Genomic DNA, 15,766 nt, shown 5'->3' with positions numbered 1-15,766 from the left:
TGTAAATATGGTAATTGTTACCATTAGAATAACTTGGACACAGGAATAAAATCTTGATTTATAGGAGTATAATTACCAATTTCACATTTGTATTCTTCTATATATATTATCTATCAATTCTGAATCCAATACAAGCCAGATTATTTTTTCATCTGATATATTTTAGAGTCATATTTAGTGTATCAACTGTCTTCAATAGTATTGTCTATGAAAGATATTGTATGTATTTGGGAACCCGTTGAGTTCAACTTAATTGAGGTCAGAAAAAAAGCTATAAACTTTTAATTTTTTTCTTTGGAATGCATATTTTTCCATTAAATGTGATTTTAAATTGGTATTCAAACATACATAATATATATCATATATGTGTCGAGTAAAAAAGTTTAGGTCTCACCGTATTTACTTAGCACCCATACTCTGATTCATGCACTGGTTAGTAAACGGGAATTCAAGTGAACTGTGATTTGCAAGTGAAGTTGTAAGTGGAACGTGAGTTATGAGTTGCGAGTGAAATCTGAGTGTAGGGTATAAATCCCACATTACAATTTAAAATTAAAGCGAGAATCATGTGAAGTCGAAAGACTAATTAACCTATTCGGATAGGACCTGAGATTTGGTGTCAGAAGCAATTTGTAGTTTCTGGGATAAGTTGGCAGATCTCATATAAGTTGCAATACAAATGAATTTAACACCTTAATGTGCCAAAAACAGTAGTTTCGTATGTCTTAATGTTCTACTCTATACATATTACATGTCAAATCATTTATGAACTATCAAATTTTATTAGAAATGCTGGTTGGCTCACTTACACTCTCAACTTCTATTCTTGGAGTGAGGTATTATCATTTTTACTAGAAAAAAAGATACAGTCATCCGAGGATGCTTTGGTGGGTATGTAATGAACCCATAAGGTTTGGTGGATATTGCACTGCCAGTGCCAAATAAGAATAGAGTGTGAAGAGTTTTAAGAGTAGGACGCAAGGAAGCTCAAATAAAGGTAACTGCTAATTTGATGGCATAAATTATAAGCAACCACCAGTACTAGGTAATAGTCGCCCCAATTATTGATAGGCAGATTCTCATGTTTGAGCTTCATAGCCATGTTGAGACTATTCTGTAACATTTATTTGATACAAAAGATAACATTTTATGAATGTTGGTGTGGTTTGATAAAATGACATCCTGAATAGCAACCTTAGCAGTGGTAAAATGAAGGGCCTCAACGATGCAACCATGAAGAAAGCACAAATTCTTAGTGTGGATTTGCTGTCCTAAAGTACCCTTCTACAGGTCTACCTGATTTCAATATCCAGCTTGAATTCCTCTCCGATAAGAAGCGACAATTTTGAGACTTGTACATTAACAAACTTAGAGGAGCTATCAAATTGTGACTTCACAACTGCATTCCTCGTTGAACTTGTTCCATTCACAATATTCAACTCATTCCCTGCCAAATCCATTCTATTAAAACTCCTATGCGTAGGTATACCCAAGAAAGTTACCTTGTCTATGATCCACCTTTGGTCCAGAGCAAATCTTCCATTAGTAACCTTAGATGTAACAAAAACACTTTTGTTGTGTAATGCGCCATAAAAGTTTACCAATGTCCACTGATCGTTCACCCCTGATATGTCAAGTGCCACCCCATCATCCAAATACACTTGTCCATAACTATTTCTGCTGCTACTGATTACCACCACAAGTTCAAATGAAGTGTTCCTAGCAGCTTCAGTTGTCATTGCTTCACCTTGCAAGGCCAAAATATTACCCTCCCCAACATGCACATTTATGTGATCAGATGGAGCGTCAAGAATGACATGCTTGCCTGATTCTGCATTCACTGAATTTGAGACATTGAAGAGGTCAAACCAGGTTCCTTTGGGAAAGTATGCATCAACAGTGGTTGCCCCAGATTGTAGCACAGGTGACACCAGAACCCCTTTACCTAATAGAAACTGTGAGTTTATTTCATATGTTGCGACATCCTCAGGGAAAGAAAAGAAAAGGGGTCGTGCAATGGGTGTCCCTTTTGTATGTGCTTCATACATTAGTGTGTATAAGTAAGGGAGAAGACGGTAACGAAGCCCAAGCACTTTCCTAGCTGATGCTGCAACTGAATCCCAAATGTAAAGCTCTTGCCTGATGGAGTTTATTTCTGAATGATCTCTTGCAAAAGGATAAAAAGCCCCCAACTACATTGAGGAAAATAAAAGGAGTTAGATGTGTATGCTACGGTATTTTTGTAGTTATTTTCAACAAAACAAAAATCATACTAGTACTTTTCAGTTGTGACTTTTGTATATTTAGGTAAGATAAGCATTTATCATCTAATAACATTTCCCACAGGTAAAAATATTGCTGGTCAACGACAACCCTATTACTACGAGCGAGATTAGTCTCGGTGAGTTGACACTCATGGCAACACCAAAAAACATGCTACTGCATTGAGGATCAGTTTTACCTGGATCCAACGCCGGCAAAGTTCTTCAGTTGTATTTCCTCCAAAACCACATATATCTGCTCCAACCATTGGAATTCCAAAGATCCCAGAATTTAATATCGATGGAATTGAGTATGCCAAATCATTCCATGTAGCAGCATTATCTCCGGTCCAGTGTGCAGTATACTTACCAGAACTTACAAAAGTAGATCTACTTAGGACAAATGGCCTTTTACCAGTTACATCCACCAATGCCTTGTTAGTTGCTTTGGATTCTAGTAGTCCATACAAATTGTGGGCATTATACTCGGTGATATTACCAAAGTGTAAAGATGTTGCCGGGACTGTTCTGTCATTAATGGATTGTAGAACTCCATTATTGTTAATTTTATAGGGAGGGTTATCAAGACTAGAAGATGGAATGGGAGGAGAAGTGATGAAATTAGATAACTCATTCATGTCAATCCAAAGACCATCAAAAGGGAGAAGATCCCTAAATAATTTGATTTCCCCGCCCCAAAAAGCTTGGCTGCGAGGATTTAAAAAATCAGGGTAATAAACTGGTCCCGGCCAAACTTTACCAAGATAATTAACTCCATTTCTCTTTATGTAGACATCAGCCTTCAAACCTCTAACATAGGTTGCATATGTCTCATTTACACTGATACCTGTTTCCAAAATTTGTCTCAAATTAATAAAGGATTCGCAGATGTTTCCTCTAACATTAAGAGCAGAATATGATTTGTTTGATACCTGGATCCAAGATAAGCACATATTTCTGACCATTTTGGTGAAGAGTACTAACAAAACTTCTCATCTTATCCAGTGGAAAGTTGATGGGATCAAATGTGAAATCTTTATATGCATCCATGTAATCAATATCCGTCCACATAACTTCAAGGGGTATACCTGCTTTTGCATAGTTGGCAACCACACCCTGGAGATCACTTACATTCTTGTAGCCATAGCGACACTGATGAAAACCTTCACAAGAGATAATAATAATAATAATAATGTGGATTAACATGGGAAGTAGATATAACGGATTACGGGATTAGCATGAACAGAAGAAGAAGAAAAAAAAAAAAACAAACCGTATGTTAGATTTTGATGTGTGTGACCTAGACCATAGGAAAATTCATTAAGTACACACGATACACTAACACAACTTTAATTCAATGAGGCAATGAACCATGCATTTGTCCTTGGAGTTGGAAGAAACAGAGTAGCAAGTTCGTCACTATCAAAATTCAAAACAAAAAATGTGATCACTTATCAATGCTTAAAAGTTTCTAGAACGAAAAGAAAAGAAGGTCATTTAGTTTTATCCCCTGCTATTTATATTTTTGATACTAAAAGGAATCTTGCTATTTTAGAAAACAATAAACAACTTCCTTTGTTTAATGCCATAGCATTTTTTTAACTTGTTCCTCTGCCTTTAAGAATCTGCAGTAGGTATATGTATCCACAATACGAGAACCAATATTCACCCAAAAACTCATGTAGCAACAAGTAAACAACTATACCAACGGCATAGTACCAGTTACCCCGAAAACTGTAATGTTAAAAGTAATATTGAAATGATTTTATATGTAACAGTAACACAATATAGAACTGTAGAAAAACTTACACGTCCTTTCAAGTTTCAAAGCTTTGTCACTTCTATATTCTTTTGTTTTCTTTTACTTCAACCATAGTGAGAAAAAAAATGTAATCAAAGACTCAAAAAGCAAAGTTTTAAAAATCCACCCATACTGCAATTTTAGTTGCAACATCAAGGATGTTAGAGTCTTTACCACGGATCAATCACATTTATCAACAATTCCATACAATTACAATATCAAGGATCTCTACAAAAGTACAACCACAATCGCAATGTAAAACTTAACTCAAAGTACCATGTTGTGTTTCTGTCCGGATTCAATCTTACAAGAACTTTTGAGAGTTTCTTTATTGAAAATTCAGAGCTTTCAAGTAAAGAAGCTATCAAAAATTATTCTAAACTTGCATCCAAACAGATTCTATGCAACTTACCAAAGGACCAATAAGGCATGGGAGCAGGCTTGCCAATGAATTCAGTGTACTGCTCCAACACCAGTTGAGGAGAGGATCCAGCGAAGAAATACAAATCAAAGACCCCACCAATGACCTTATAAGTAATGCGATCACCGGCATAGACAATGTCCATTCCATTGCTGTTAAGTAACAACACCCCATGTGTGGTGCCAGCCTTCACTCTTCCATCATCGGAGGGTGATCTCACGTCCAAGTAAAAAGGGTGAGAGCCATAAAGGTTCACATCCACGTTGGCACTTGCTATGTCTGCATTCCACAGCGTGAGGGTCTCATTCGGTTGCAGCTTGAAGGACCTCTTTGTGTGCTCCCCGAGACCATATAGAGATGCCCTTTGTGGTGGAAGAGAGGAAGAGAGTTGCAAATACTGATCTTTGAAAACAAGAAAAGTTTGGGGGTTGGAAGGGTCAGGTGCTGCGTTGAAGAGGACATCGTTGGAGGATTTGCGTAAGACCGTGAAACCAAATGGGGTGGTGTTGTGGAGAGTGAAGATAAGGTCTGAGTCTGGATGTGTGAGAGTGAGAGAGTGTTGGGAACCTTGTTGGCTATTGAGGGAGCGAAGAGGGTAATATTGGGAAGAAGAGTCTCTTGGAATGACTTGTTGTGGAATTTCCCATCTTTGGTGGTTGGAGTCAGTGATTCTTACTCTCAACCTATCCTTGTTCTCAAAACTGCAATTCACAGCAACTAGATGATGTGGCAGAATTATATAATAAGACAAGTCAATGGGATGAATGGAGAAGACAAGAGTGAAGAACGTTAACTAATTGGTTGTTATGTTATGTTACCTGGCAGCGAGGGAGAGATGCGGAATGTCGGGTCCGAAAACAGAGGAGGGTTTGATGAGATTAAGGTTTGCAGTTAAAGAGTTCTTTATGGGATAACTGTTAACAGTTGAGATGGTGTAGCCATAACCAACTGGTGCTGGTTCTGACGATGAAGCTAAGGAGAAGATAAGAGAAAGAGAGATAGAGAAGAGTAGAGTGATGATGGTTGTTGTGGCTTTAGTCCTCTCGCGTGAAGCCATTGATTGTCTTGGTGTTGAAGTGGATGTGAATAAGGATAGAAAACGATGGCTATTGATTTATCATTCTTATAGGAGGCAACCAAATGAAGGATGATGGTGGAAGCAAGGCGAGTTGACTCCATTTACTCTTTGGAATTGGAACCAACCACCGATATTTTCCCACGTGTGTTTACTACAACCAAATCATGTTTGATGCCAATGTAATTCGACTTTTTGTTGAAATTTGGCTCTTTGCTAGATTTTTATTTTTTAAATTTTTCGGTGAAACGGCTTTTTTTCCGGATTTAATTCACTTTGCTACCTATTTTTAATTTGCATTTCTCACCTCTTCTTATTGGAAATAGCTTAGTTATTGAGATAGTTCGTTAGAGTTCCTCTTCCTTCTTGTAATTCCACATTAAAAGATGTGATTTCCTCTCTTAACTTTGGCTTGGGGGAAATATTTATCCAAAAGGCTCCAACTATCAAATTAGTTTAATGCTCCAGTAATATTTTCTGGTATTATATTATACGCACATTCTTCTTTAATAAAATAATTATTACGATGATCATGTCATGATTGTTATATAATTAAAATTATCTTTTTTTACTAAATTTCTTGACCGATGTGTTATGTCAATATTATTAATGATTTACATGATTAAGTTCGTTGATATTATCTTGATAATATTCATGACTGATTTTACATTTTCGGTCAAGTGGGCACAACATCATATGAAATAAGAAATCGGCTTAATTAACTTTTTACATTCTATGTCTATGACAAGCTCTAGTCACCGACGCTATCCCTCCTCACCAAGTGCTTTAGTCAAGACTATGTTATCTTTTTAGTTATCAACTTGTATAAGTAATTTAATAATAAATATGAGTATATTTTTCAAGGAGTTGACACAATACTTAAAATAAATAAGTAATTATAATAATCTAATTAAACTAAATTATTGAGAATTTTTTAATTAATCATAGAAATAAATAAATAAATGTGATAAAAAAAATCTTTTTTTTTTTTGCATGTTTATGAATAATTGAAATGCAAAAATTTATTTTTAATACAATAATAAAATATGTTGAGATTTAACTTCACCAAACTTTTATCTTATACTTCCAAACAATTTTAATCTGGCTATAAGTTTAGAAATTATCATTCAACCTACAAATAATTCAAACTTTAGTTCCTTATGAATTAAAGTCTAAATTTCTTAACTAAGTTATCACTTTCTTGTATAACTTAACCAAAAACATTACTTTAAGAACAAAAAATTATGAATGACTAATAACATTTACTTCATTCCTAGAGCTAATAAACATCATTAGCTACTCTATTTCAATTCAAATGTTTATAAGTATTTTTTAATCACTTTAAACCCACAAAATCAAGTTAAGAAAGATCAAATCGTAACAAACATTAAGCACTATAGAGAACAATAATATTGAATAATGACTAGAATTAACGACTTAGAATGCGAACATGAAAATATGTATGATTACATGAAATTCCAACAAAAGTGAATTTAGCTACACATAGACATATAGCACAAAAGAATTAAAAAAAAAATAAGGAAACTTATTAGATCATTAAGCAATGAGTGAAAGCTCTTCTAATTGCCACACACTTCCAAAAAATGTTTCAATTAATGTATTTTTGAATCCTTTAATTTTAGGTCATAAGTCATTTTGTTTCTTCTCATTAACGACGAATCATTATTCTAACAGTAAGTAAGAAATTCTCATGCTAAAGTGTGAGACAAGGAGGAACAAAAATTACTTTTGATATTGTGACACTAAGCATGCAATCTCATGCTTAAAGAGACAAAACGAATTAGATAACTAAAATTCTCTAGAAGGTTGGTGTCAAGCGTGTGATTCTATTCTTAGCACCAAAACTAAGCCAAAATTCCTTTTTTCTTCTCTTGATGTTTCACCAAACTTCCCACTTAATTATTTCAATGTTTTATATAATCTCGATTCTCATCTACAAATTAATATCGAAAAGTTTGAAAATTTTCTAAAAGCTTAAGTTATAAACAAAAATTAACTTTCTACTAATTAACATAAAATTGGATTAAATCAGATACTTAAATCAAAGAAAATTAAGATAAGTTTTAATCTATACCACAAAATTAAAGTAAATATGACACTTATCACTTTGTCTTGCAAGTCATTACAAACTTATTTTTCAAACACTCATATATAGTAATTTGTACTTATTTTCTCTATTTTTAAATATGAGTTCATGAAGAAGTTGAGTATTTTTTTAATAAAATAAAACTTATTGGTCTAAAGATAATTATAGTCGTGAACTATACACTGTTTAATAATCTTGAATTACCATTTATATGTGGTTTGAATAATTTTTATGTGATACATTCAATTATTTTTATTAATTTAAGTATATTTTTAGTCTAAGTAAAATGGGTAAGTTTCATGTTTGGTTTGTAGAAAAAAAATTGTTTTTCACTTGTATAAAATTTGGAATTGTTATTTTTAGTCCTTACTATCATGTAATTTGGTTAACTACTTATGTGTTTATATAAGAAAGTTAAGTAACTATCATAGTAATACTCATATTTTTTGTCTAGATCACATGTATCTTTTATTATAAGTAATTGTGTTCAAATCAAGTAGGACCATTATGAACATTAAAGTTTTTAACTTGAGTATATGATACTTCTAATTTTTTTATAAATTCTTATAACAAAAATTATTTATAATCTTAAAATAAATGTTAGGAACTAAAAATATAGGCTTTTAATTAAGTTTTAATCTAAAAATATTATTCTAAAATTATTTACTTACTTTTAATTAGTTATTTATTTTATTTCAAAATATTATTTATTTATTTATATTTTTATTTAAATGATTAAAATAAAAAATATTTTTTTACTCTTTTATTCTATTATTTATTTATTTTTATTTTTTTTATATATTTTATTTTTCACCTATTTTTTTATCTTTCTAAATATACATAATATTATTTTTAATCTATTTTTTTTTAATTTATTTTTCTCTACCAAACACACCGTCAAGGTAGTGAAGATTTTTTAACCATCAAAATCGAAAATCCTTCCATTTCCAATCAAACCCAATGAGGCAATGATACGGGGTGGGCAAGTCCTGTCGTTTTGTGTTTCAACTTTGCTACCACTTGTTTGATGCCAATTGTTGAATTTAAAACGAGCCTATTATATGATTTTTTCTAAGCATTATTTGATGTTTGCGGGTCTCTAATTCTATCTGCGATTTGAGTCTATAATTCTATCTGGGATTTACACAAGGGCACAAATTTAGATAAAATTCTTTAAGATGTGATTAGTGTTCATTTCTAATCAGCACAAACATACATAAATACATAAATGTGTATTAATAAAACTTATATTAAATATAAATACATAATATTAAAATAAAATTTTAATTTTAATTAAAGAACAACATCAATGACATATTAAAAATAAACTCTTTTATCTTTCTTTCACATTCTTTGAAGAAAAGAAAGGATTATTATAGGAAAAGAAAAAGGAAAGAAATAGAGTATAAGATATTTTTGTAAGGTATATAATAAAAAATTATATATAATGATATAAATATTTCTTAAGAAAATTTTTTTTAAAAAAATAAGTATTATTTAATTATTTTTTTTGTTCGTCTCTTGAGTATCCACCACCGATAGCATAACTAATCTCCTCGTTATGAGAGATACACCTCAAAAGGTGGGATACTTACTTAAGCGTGGATCAACTCTCGCTGAACCACACGCTTGGAGTTTGGGATTATTTAATGATTGATACCTGAAACCAACCATTCCACTGTCCTTCCCTCCTCTGATTTCATTCCTGTGACGTCATTCATATCCTCTTCTACTCTTCTTTGATTTTGCAAAGGAGCATCAGATGGCTTCGCTCTACCCCTCCTTTTTCCGCTACTCCGTGTCACTCTGCCCCTCCCCTCCTTTCCCTCTACTACTTTTGCTCCGTTGGTGGAGCTTTTATTGTGAATGAAGAAGATTGAATTTTGATTGGTTTTGAAAATTCGAGTCCAAACTTGTCTAAAATCGATCACTGATCTGACCTATCTAAAAGTGACGTATTAAAAAAAATAGTATGATTATAAGTGATCCATCGTATCTTCTTTTGTCTCCATGTTCTAGAAAATATCCTAATTAATATTTAGAAAGTAGCCTTTTTTTTTTTCTTTTACATTCCTTTAGAAAAAGGAAAAGGTAATAAGGATGGAAAAGGAAAAATGAAAGAAAGAAAAAAGAATATAAGATACTTTTTTGAAAGTTACATAGTAAAAAAAATGATATATATAATTAATTAATTAATTAATATGATATAAATATTCTTAGTAAAAAGAAGTATATAAAAAAGAGAGATTATTTAATTTTTTTAGTATACTTGAACATTTTTTTTAATCTAAAAGTGATGGATTAAAAAAAGGTGATGGATTCAACAAAAAAAATGGTTAGGCTCACATATTTCTTCTAAAACTTGATTGTTTGTTCGTTGGATTTTTCTAATATTGTTTGGAGCATGTGTGCGTAATGCTGATATTTGAGTTTAGACTATGGAATGTGAAGATTCGAAGGAGAAGGGAGAATAGAGAAAAAGGAATAAAAGAGAGAAAGAAAAGGGAGAGCCTTTGGTTCAAGAGAAGAAACGTTGTGCTATACCAAAAGTTTGACGATTTTGACTTTGGAGGGGGAGAAAAAAGGGCATACCGAAGGGGCAAATTGGGAGAGACAAATTAAAAAAAGTAAGAGAAAAATCTCAAACCCCTGTTCAAAAATTAGAAATATACGATGGAAAATTACTTTCCCACAGTGGAAATATAACTCAAAAGCGTCTTCAACAACAAATAAAATTTTAAATGTTAGACTCTATTAGCATCATGTTTGATTATGAGTTCTTTTCTGTTGAATCAAAATCTCCTTTTCAAATTGGTAAGAATATGTGACTTAATTCAACTAGTCTTTGAATTATCTTTAAAGATGTTTTTTAACCGCCACGAACTGTTTCAAGTATTTCACACGTGAACCATAAAAAAATATATTTAATTTTTAGTTTTAAAAAAATAAAAAATGATAACCACGTTTATACTTTTATGTTGTCTTCACTTCTTTGTTTTCATTATTATTCTCAAATTACATTTTCTTTTTCTTTTTCTCTACGGCAGCTAACACCTAGGTACTCATCTCCATTAGTATGTATAATCTCTCTGTGTCACTATTTTTTACCAAAATCTTAATCTCCATCACTGTCAAGGAAAAAGATTTCAAATCCACAAAACAAGATTGTAACAAAACAAAATTAATTAGTCTAAAATATTTTTTTTTCATCTAAATCTTTAATGGATGATTATGGAACATGAATGATAATTTTTACAGAAACTGCAATCTAAATAGTGGTGTTTTGAATTAAGGTTAAAATAAATATTTGATTTAATAAATTAATTTGAATATTAAATAAAAATTGTTGAATCTTGTTATTCATTTAAATTTTTGTCAATGTAATGATATTCAATCAAATAGTTAACTAGTGAATCATTTTTCGTAAAACACAAAATATTATTAAAAGTGTACCGGTAAACCACCAAAATGATTGTTCATGGAGAATGCACATCTTTAAATGTTCGAAAGGTTGGACTTATTTCTTAACTTCATCTACTGTGTCGTCCCATGATCATTTTTCAATCTCCTCTTTTGAAATGTCCTTTCAGCGGAGATAGAGACTATGCTGGACAAGCTTTACATGTGGTCCACGGTGCACAATGAATTGCATTTGATTCATCCCATTATAAAAGTATGTAATACACCTACCCACACCAGATTGGAACTTATTTTCAACAACTACTAGTTCAAAAGAAATATTTTACGTTGACTATTTTAAGGTTTTTACGTTGAAAAAGGGTCTGACGTTAATGTGGGTTGAAAAAAGGTCTGACGTTAATGTGGGTGTGGGAGACGTAAATTTACGTTATCTGTCACAGACGATGTAAATTTACGTCGGACACACCATGTCTGACGTAAATTTACGTCAGACAATGCTATATCCGATGTAAATTTACGTCAGACATGATGTGTCCGATATAAATTGATGCGTTTTTTTTTATGAAATTCATTAAGAAATTGAGTTATTTTTTTATGAAATTTATTGGTCTAATATTGATAACTACGGTTATGAACAAATTCATTTTGTGTTTCAACTTTTATAGGACTTGATTGACGCCAATTGTGTTAAACTTTTATGGTTTTACCGGATTCCTGCCGTTCAAAATAACTTCTGCACTTACAGTCAAGATTGGATGGTTCAAAAAAAATTATGCATGTTATATATTTTTTTCATTTAAAATATGTATATGATAGTCTTTTTTTCTTTTTTCTTTTTTTCTTTTTGAAGTTAAGATTTCATGCAATGATTTGAATTTTGAAATGGGAATCCTTTGTGTTTGGTGGGTCTAAGTGATGATATGTTGTCTTGGCTATACATAATTATTGGTGGTCAGTTAATCTCTAACTTTTCTCCTTTCTTCCCGCCTACTTTTAAGATAATTTTTTTTTACCTACAACATTTTCTCTTCTATTACAAATAACTCACTGATTAGAGATTAGTCTCTCTCACGTTACTATAATTGTCTCTTATTTACAATAAAAATGTAGAATTAATATAGATTGTCTCCACAAAAAGTTGGGCATCTAACTACTGTACTAAACCATCGAGTTAACATATAGGATATGATTAGGCTAAGGTATAAGTCAAATTATATGTGGAAAAGGTTTTGACAACAATGGCTTAACGACAACCACAAAGTTCAGAGCAAATATATGGATTGAAGTTAATCAGTCTCACTTATCTTACTTCTTGTTGTTTATATTTATTAAATTTACACACGATTTGTATTTTGTGCTAGCCACATCAATCCCTCTTAATTAATTCCAAAACTCGATGAACTCATACAGGATGTGGCTCACCTAGAATTAATGCGTCATAAAACGCGTGATAAACATTACTGCTGTAAAATGCAAATGCACAGTGCGTGATTTGTTATAGAACTACTGCTTCTTCCTTTGGAATTGGAATGATAATTGAATCCAAATTTGAAATATATATATATATAATAAAATTTAACTATAGTTAATACATTTCTTCTTTATGTCTAGATTCGGTATGGATATTTGTTTTTTAAAGTTTTGAAGGTACGGATAATTATAATGTTTTCAGTTGTCTCATGCCATAGACATATTGGGGATAGTACCCATTGCACGTGAAACTGAAAGCCAAAAACTGAAAGATTTCAGAGTAGAGTGCTGAGTGCATATCCATACACTTGTCTGTGGTCACTTGGGTACAGCAGCATATAACTCGAGCACTGCATTTTTACTTGCAATTTATGAAACTTTTTAATTGAAATTAAAATTTCCCTTTCATAATTTTTATAATATTTCTTTTCTTGTAATGAGTGTCAGCTTCTAATGTCAATTTTATTACAGATTATATTGAACTATTGAAGTAATATTCTAATTCTAAATAAAAATACAAATCTAAAAATAGATAGTGCGTGACTACTCAAGTTTTATGCTTTCATTGCCTATACTAATTATCACTCAAAATATGAGTAGTTAATTCTCTTAATTGCCACGTACAAAGTACAAACATGATAATTGTTATGCAGGGAATTAACTCTACAAACCCTACATTTGTGTGAATTAATTAGATGACAATAATAACTAGTTAACTATTGACGTTATTCATGATGAAAAGAAAATCAATAAATTAGGTCACTTAATTTCTTCAGCAAATAATGAAATAACCAAATTAATTAATTATAAAGTTAAAACATGAAAATTAACTCTAAATATCAAGTTTTCTTTTCAGAACCCAATTTATTAAGAATTCAATGGATCCAAGTTTTTTTTAACACCATGACATCGTGTCATAAGATAAAAAGAAATAATTACAAATTAAAGACGAAATCTAGTACATTTTAATTACTTGAGGTCCGAATCCAATTTAATGCGAACAACCCGAACAAGATAGAAACCAAGGATTTTTCAGTAACCATTCTACCCAATTCCACATGGCTAAGTACTGGGATGCTTTGCTCAGTCCTGAAGAAATTGGTAGGATCAACCTTGGTCTTTATTTCAACCAACCTTTTGAAGTTGTCGTGGAAGTATTGATATCCATAAGCACTCCCTTCAAAATAGCCATAAAAACCATGGTGGTTGATGCCTAAATCCAAGTCCTTGTAACACATGAAAGCTTGTCTTGGGTTCTGGGAGACAAAAGGAGTCATGTACTTATGAAGCTCTCTTACCGAGTTTATGTAGTTTTCTGCTACCTCTTCTCCTGCCTCATACCAATCTGCTTTGTACTGAATCTTCCATAGGTTCCCACCTCTATGAGGGAAAGCAGTTTCTGCTGATGAAATCTCAGCCATTCTTCCACCATAAGGGTTGAAATACATTGATGCTTTCTCCAACTCAATCATCTTCTTCCAAATCCCCTCCCAACCCTCCTTGGAAATTGGCTTCCTCACATAGTCAGATTTCCTTTTCAAGTACTTCAAAGACTGAGGGTGTCTCTCAAGCAAAACCTCAAGTGGGGTTGCAATGTCCATGTAGTCCCAAAAAAACACAGATCGAAGCCAGGTTGTTTCTATGCAATCGGATTGCTTCAAACCCAATTGAGGAAACCTCTCACTCATGAGAGAAACAAGGCTTTTGGAGTCACCAAGGAAGAGGGCTATGAAGGTAGCCCTCACTGTCTTTGTTGCAACTTGTGTACCATTCACCACCTCCAAAATGAGCCTAATGAAAAGATCATTGTCAATGCTTGGGGCAACATGCTGCCAATTGTAAACTATGTCAGAGGCATTTTGCTCTAGGGTTCTCTCAACTTGGAAAACGGTGACTGTTTCAGGAACATGAACTAGGTTTATCTTGTAGGCAAGGACAACACCAAAGCTACCTCCACCACCACCTTTAATGGCCCAAAAGAGATCTTCACCCATAGTTTTTCTATTAAGAACCCTACCTTGAGCATCCACTATTTGTGCATCGATAACATTGTCCACTGAAGTGCCATATTTTCTCATGAGATTGCCATAGCCACCACCACTTATATGACCTCCCACACCAACATTGGGACAAACCCCAGCTGGGAAACCATGAGTTTTACTCTTCTCAGCAATTCTATAATAAACTTCACCAAGTGTTGCACCAGTTTGGATCCAAGCGGTCTCAGTATCCATGTCAACCTCAATGGATCGAAGATTGAACATGTCAAGGAGGAAGAATGGGTGTTCAGCCACGTAAGACACCCCTTCGTAGTCATGGCCTCCACTGCGGATTTTCATCAGCAAGTTGTGCTCTTTGCCGCAGACAATGGCTGCTTGCACATGAGAAACATGAAGTGCAGTGACTATGAGGAATGGCTTCCGCGTTGTGGAGGTGTTGAAACGGAGGTTTCTGATGTAGGCTTGCAAGACTGAAGAGAATGAGGGACTCTTTGGTGTGAAAATTGCTGCAGATATGGGGTGAGAGGGCTCAGAATGGTTCACAAGGCAGTGAACAAAAGTGTTGTCTGGTGAATTTGTAGCACAAGATGTGCAAAGAAGAGAAAGCAGCACCAGAATTGGAAGCAGTATTCTAGAAGAAAGGAGTGGTTGCATTTTTAGTTTGTTCTTCTTTTTTTTCCTTCCTTTTTTGGGGGTGGTATTGAGCACTTTATGGGGGCACAACACAAGTATATATGTTGCAAGCTCTTGTTGGCTAAAAGGTTTTCAAACTGAGCTACCTTCTTACCAGTTTCACTTATCTCGCATGGTCCTATAAGAATTGGAACCGATAAAATTTCCTTATAAAATAATTTGGTCCACTTATCCTCGACAAAAATGTAACAGCATATAAGCAATAAGTGGATCCGCGAATCTTCTCGTAAACTCAACTATTTTGTTTTATCCAACAACTACGTTTGTGGCCGCAAAACTTAAACGTGATTAATTTGCTCAAGGACGTCGGTTGTGTAAGTGTGTGCTTGGTTTCAATTTTGAAACTCAATTTTTTTGTCTCTCTCCACGTCGAAGTAGCAATTTAAGGAGAAGTTATTATTTTCTCCTTCCAGTCAAACGTGAAAAATCACGTTTTGACGCTGTTCCAGATACACAGTAAACTTTACTGTCAAAATTAATTTTATAATGAATTTGATTTTTAAATCAGGGATTTTTTC

At 33.0% G+C, this 15,766-nt stretch overlaps 2 protein-coding genes across 2 annotated transcripts; both read right to left on the bottom strand.

Moving 5' to 3' along the window:
* Window positions 1-987: 987 nt before the first annotated feature.
* LOC109811439 (alpha-glucosidase) lies at window positions 988-5,617 on the bottom strand. The gene is made up of 5 exons (XM_020375194.3): window positions 5,302-5,617; window positions 4,475-5,184; window positions 3,194-3,424; window positions 2,462-3,108; window positions 988-2,192 (listed from the first exon to the last, which is right to left on the bottom strand). The coding sequence occupies exons 1-5, from the start codon at window positions 5,538-5,540 to the stop codon at window positions 1,293-1,295; spliced, it is 2,727 nt and encodes a 908-aa protein (XP_020230783.1). The 5' UTR covers window positions 5,541-5,617; the 3' UTR covers window positions 988-1,292.
* A 7,774-nt stretch (window positions 5,618-13,391) lies between these two features.
* LOC109811456 (berberine bridge enzyme-like 8) lies at window positions 13,392-15,381 on the bottom strand. The gene has a single exon (XM_020375214.3). It carries the CDS (start codon window positions 15,207-15,209, stop codon window positions 13,521-13,523), a length of 1,689 nt encoding a protein of 562 aa, XP_020230803.1. The 5' UTR covers window positions 15,210-15,381; the 3' UTR covers window positions 13,392-13,520.
* Window positions 15,382-15,766: the final 385 nt, after the last annotated feature.

The sequence above is a fragment of the Cajanus cajan genome, chromosome 1, assembly GCF_000230855.2.
Source record: "Cajanus cajan strain Asha chromosome 1, NIPB_CcT2T_4, whole genome shotgun sequence".
Lineage (NCBI taxonomy): Eukaryota > Viridiplantae > Streptophyta > Magnoliopsida > Fabales > Fabaceae > Cajanus > Cajanus cajan.
This window is presented reverse-complemented; position numbering and strand designations above follow the sequence as displayed.

Coding starts and splice junctions, on each gene's coding strand:
- LOC109811439 (XM_020375194.3), bottom strand. CDS start 5,540: ATGGCTTCACGCGAGAGGACTAAAGCCACAACAACCATCATCACTCTA. Junction 5,185..5,301: donor CATCTCTCCCTCGCTGCCAG/GTAACATAACAT, acceptor TGTGAATTGCAG/TTTTGAGAACAAGGATAGGT. Junction 3,425..4,474: donor CATGCCTTATTGGTCCTTTG/GTAAGTTGCATA, acceptor TCTCTTGTGAAG/GTTTTCATCAGTGTCGCTAT.
- LOC109811456 (XM_020375214.3), bottom strand. CDS start 15,209: ATGCAACCACTCCTTTCTTCTAGAATACTGCTTCCAATTCTGGTGCTG.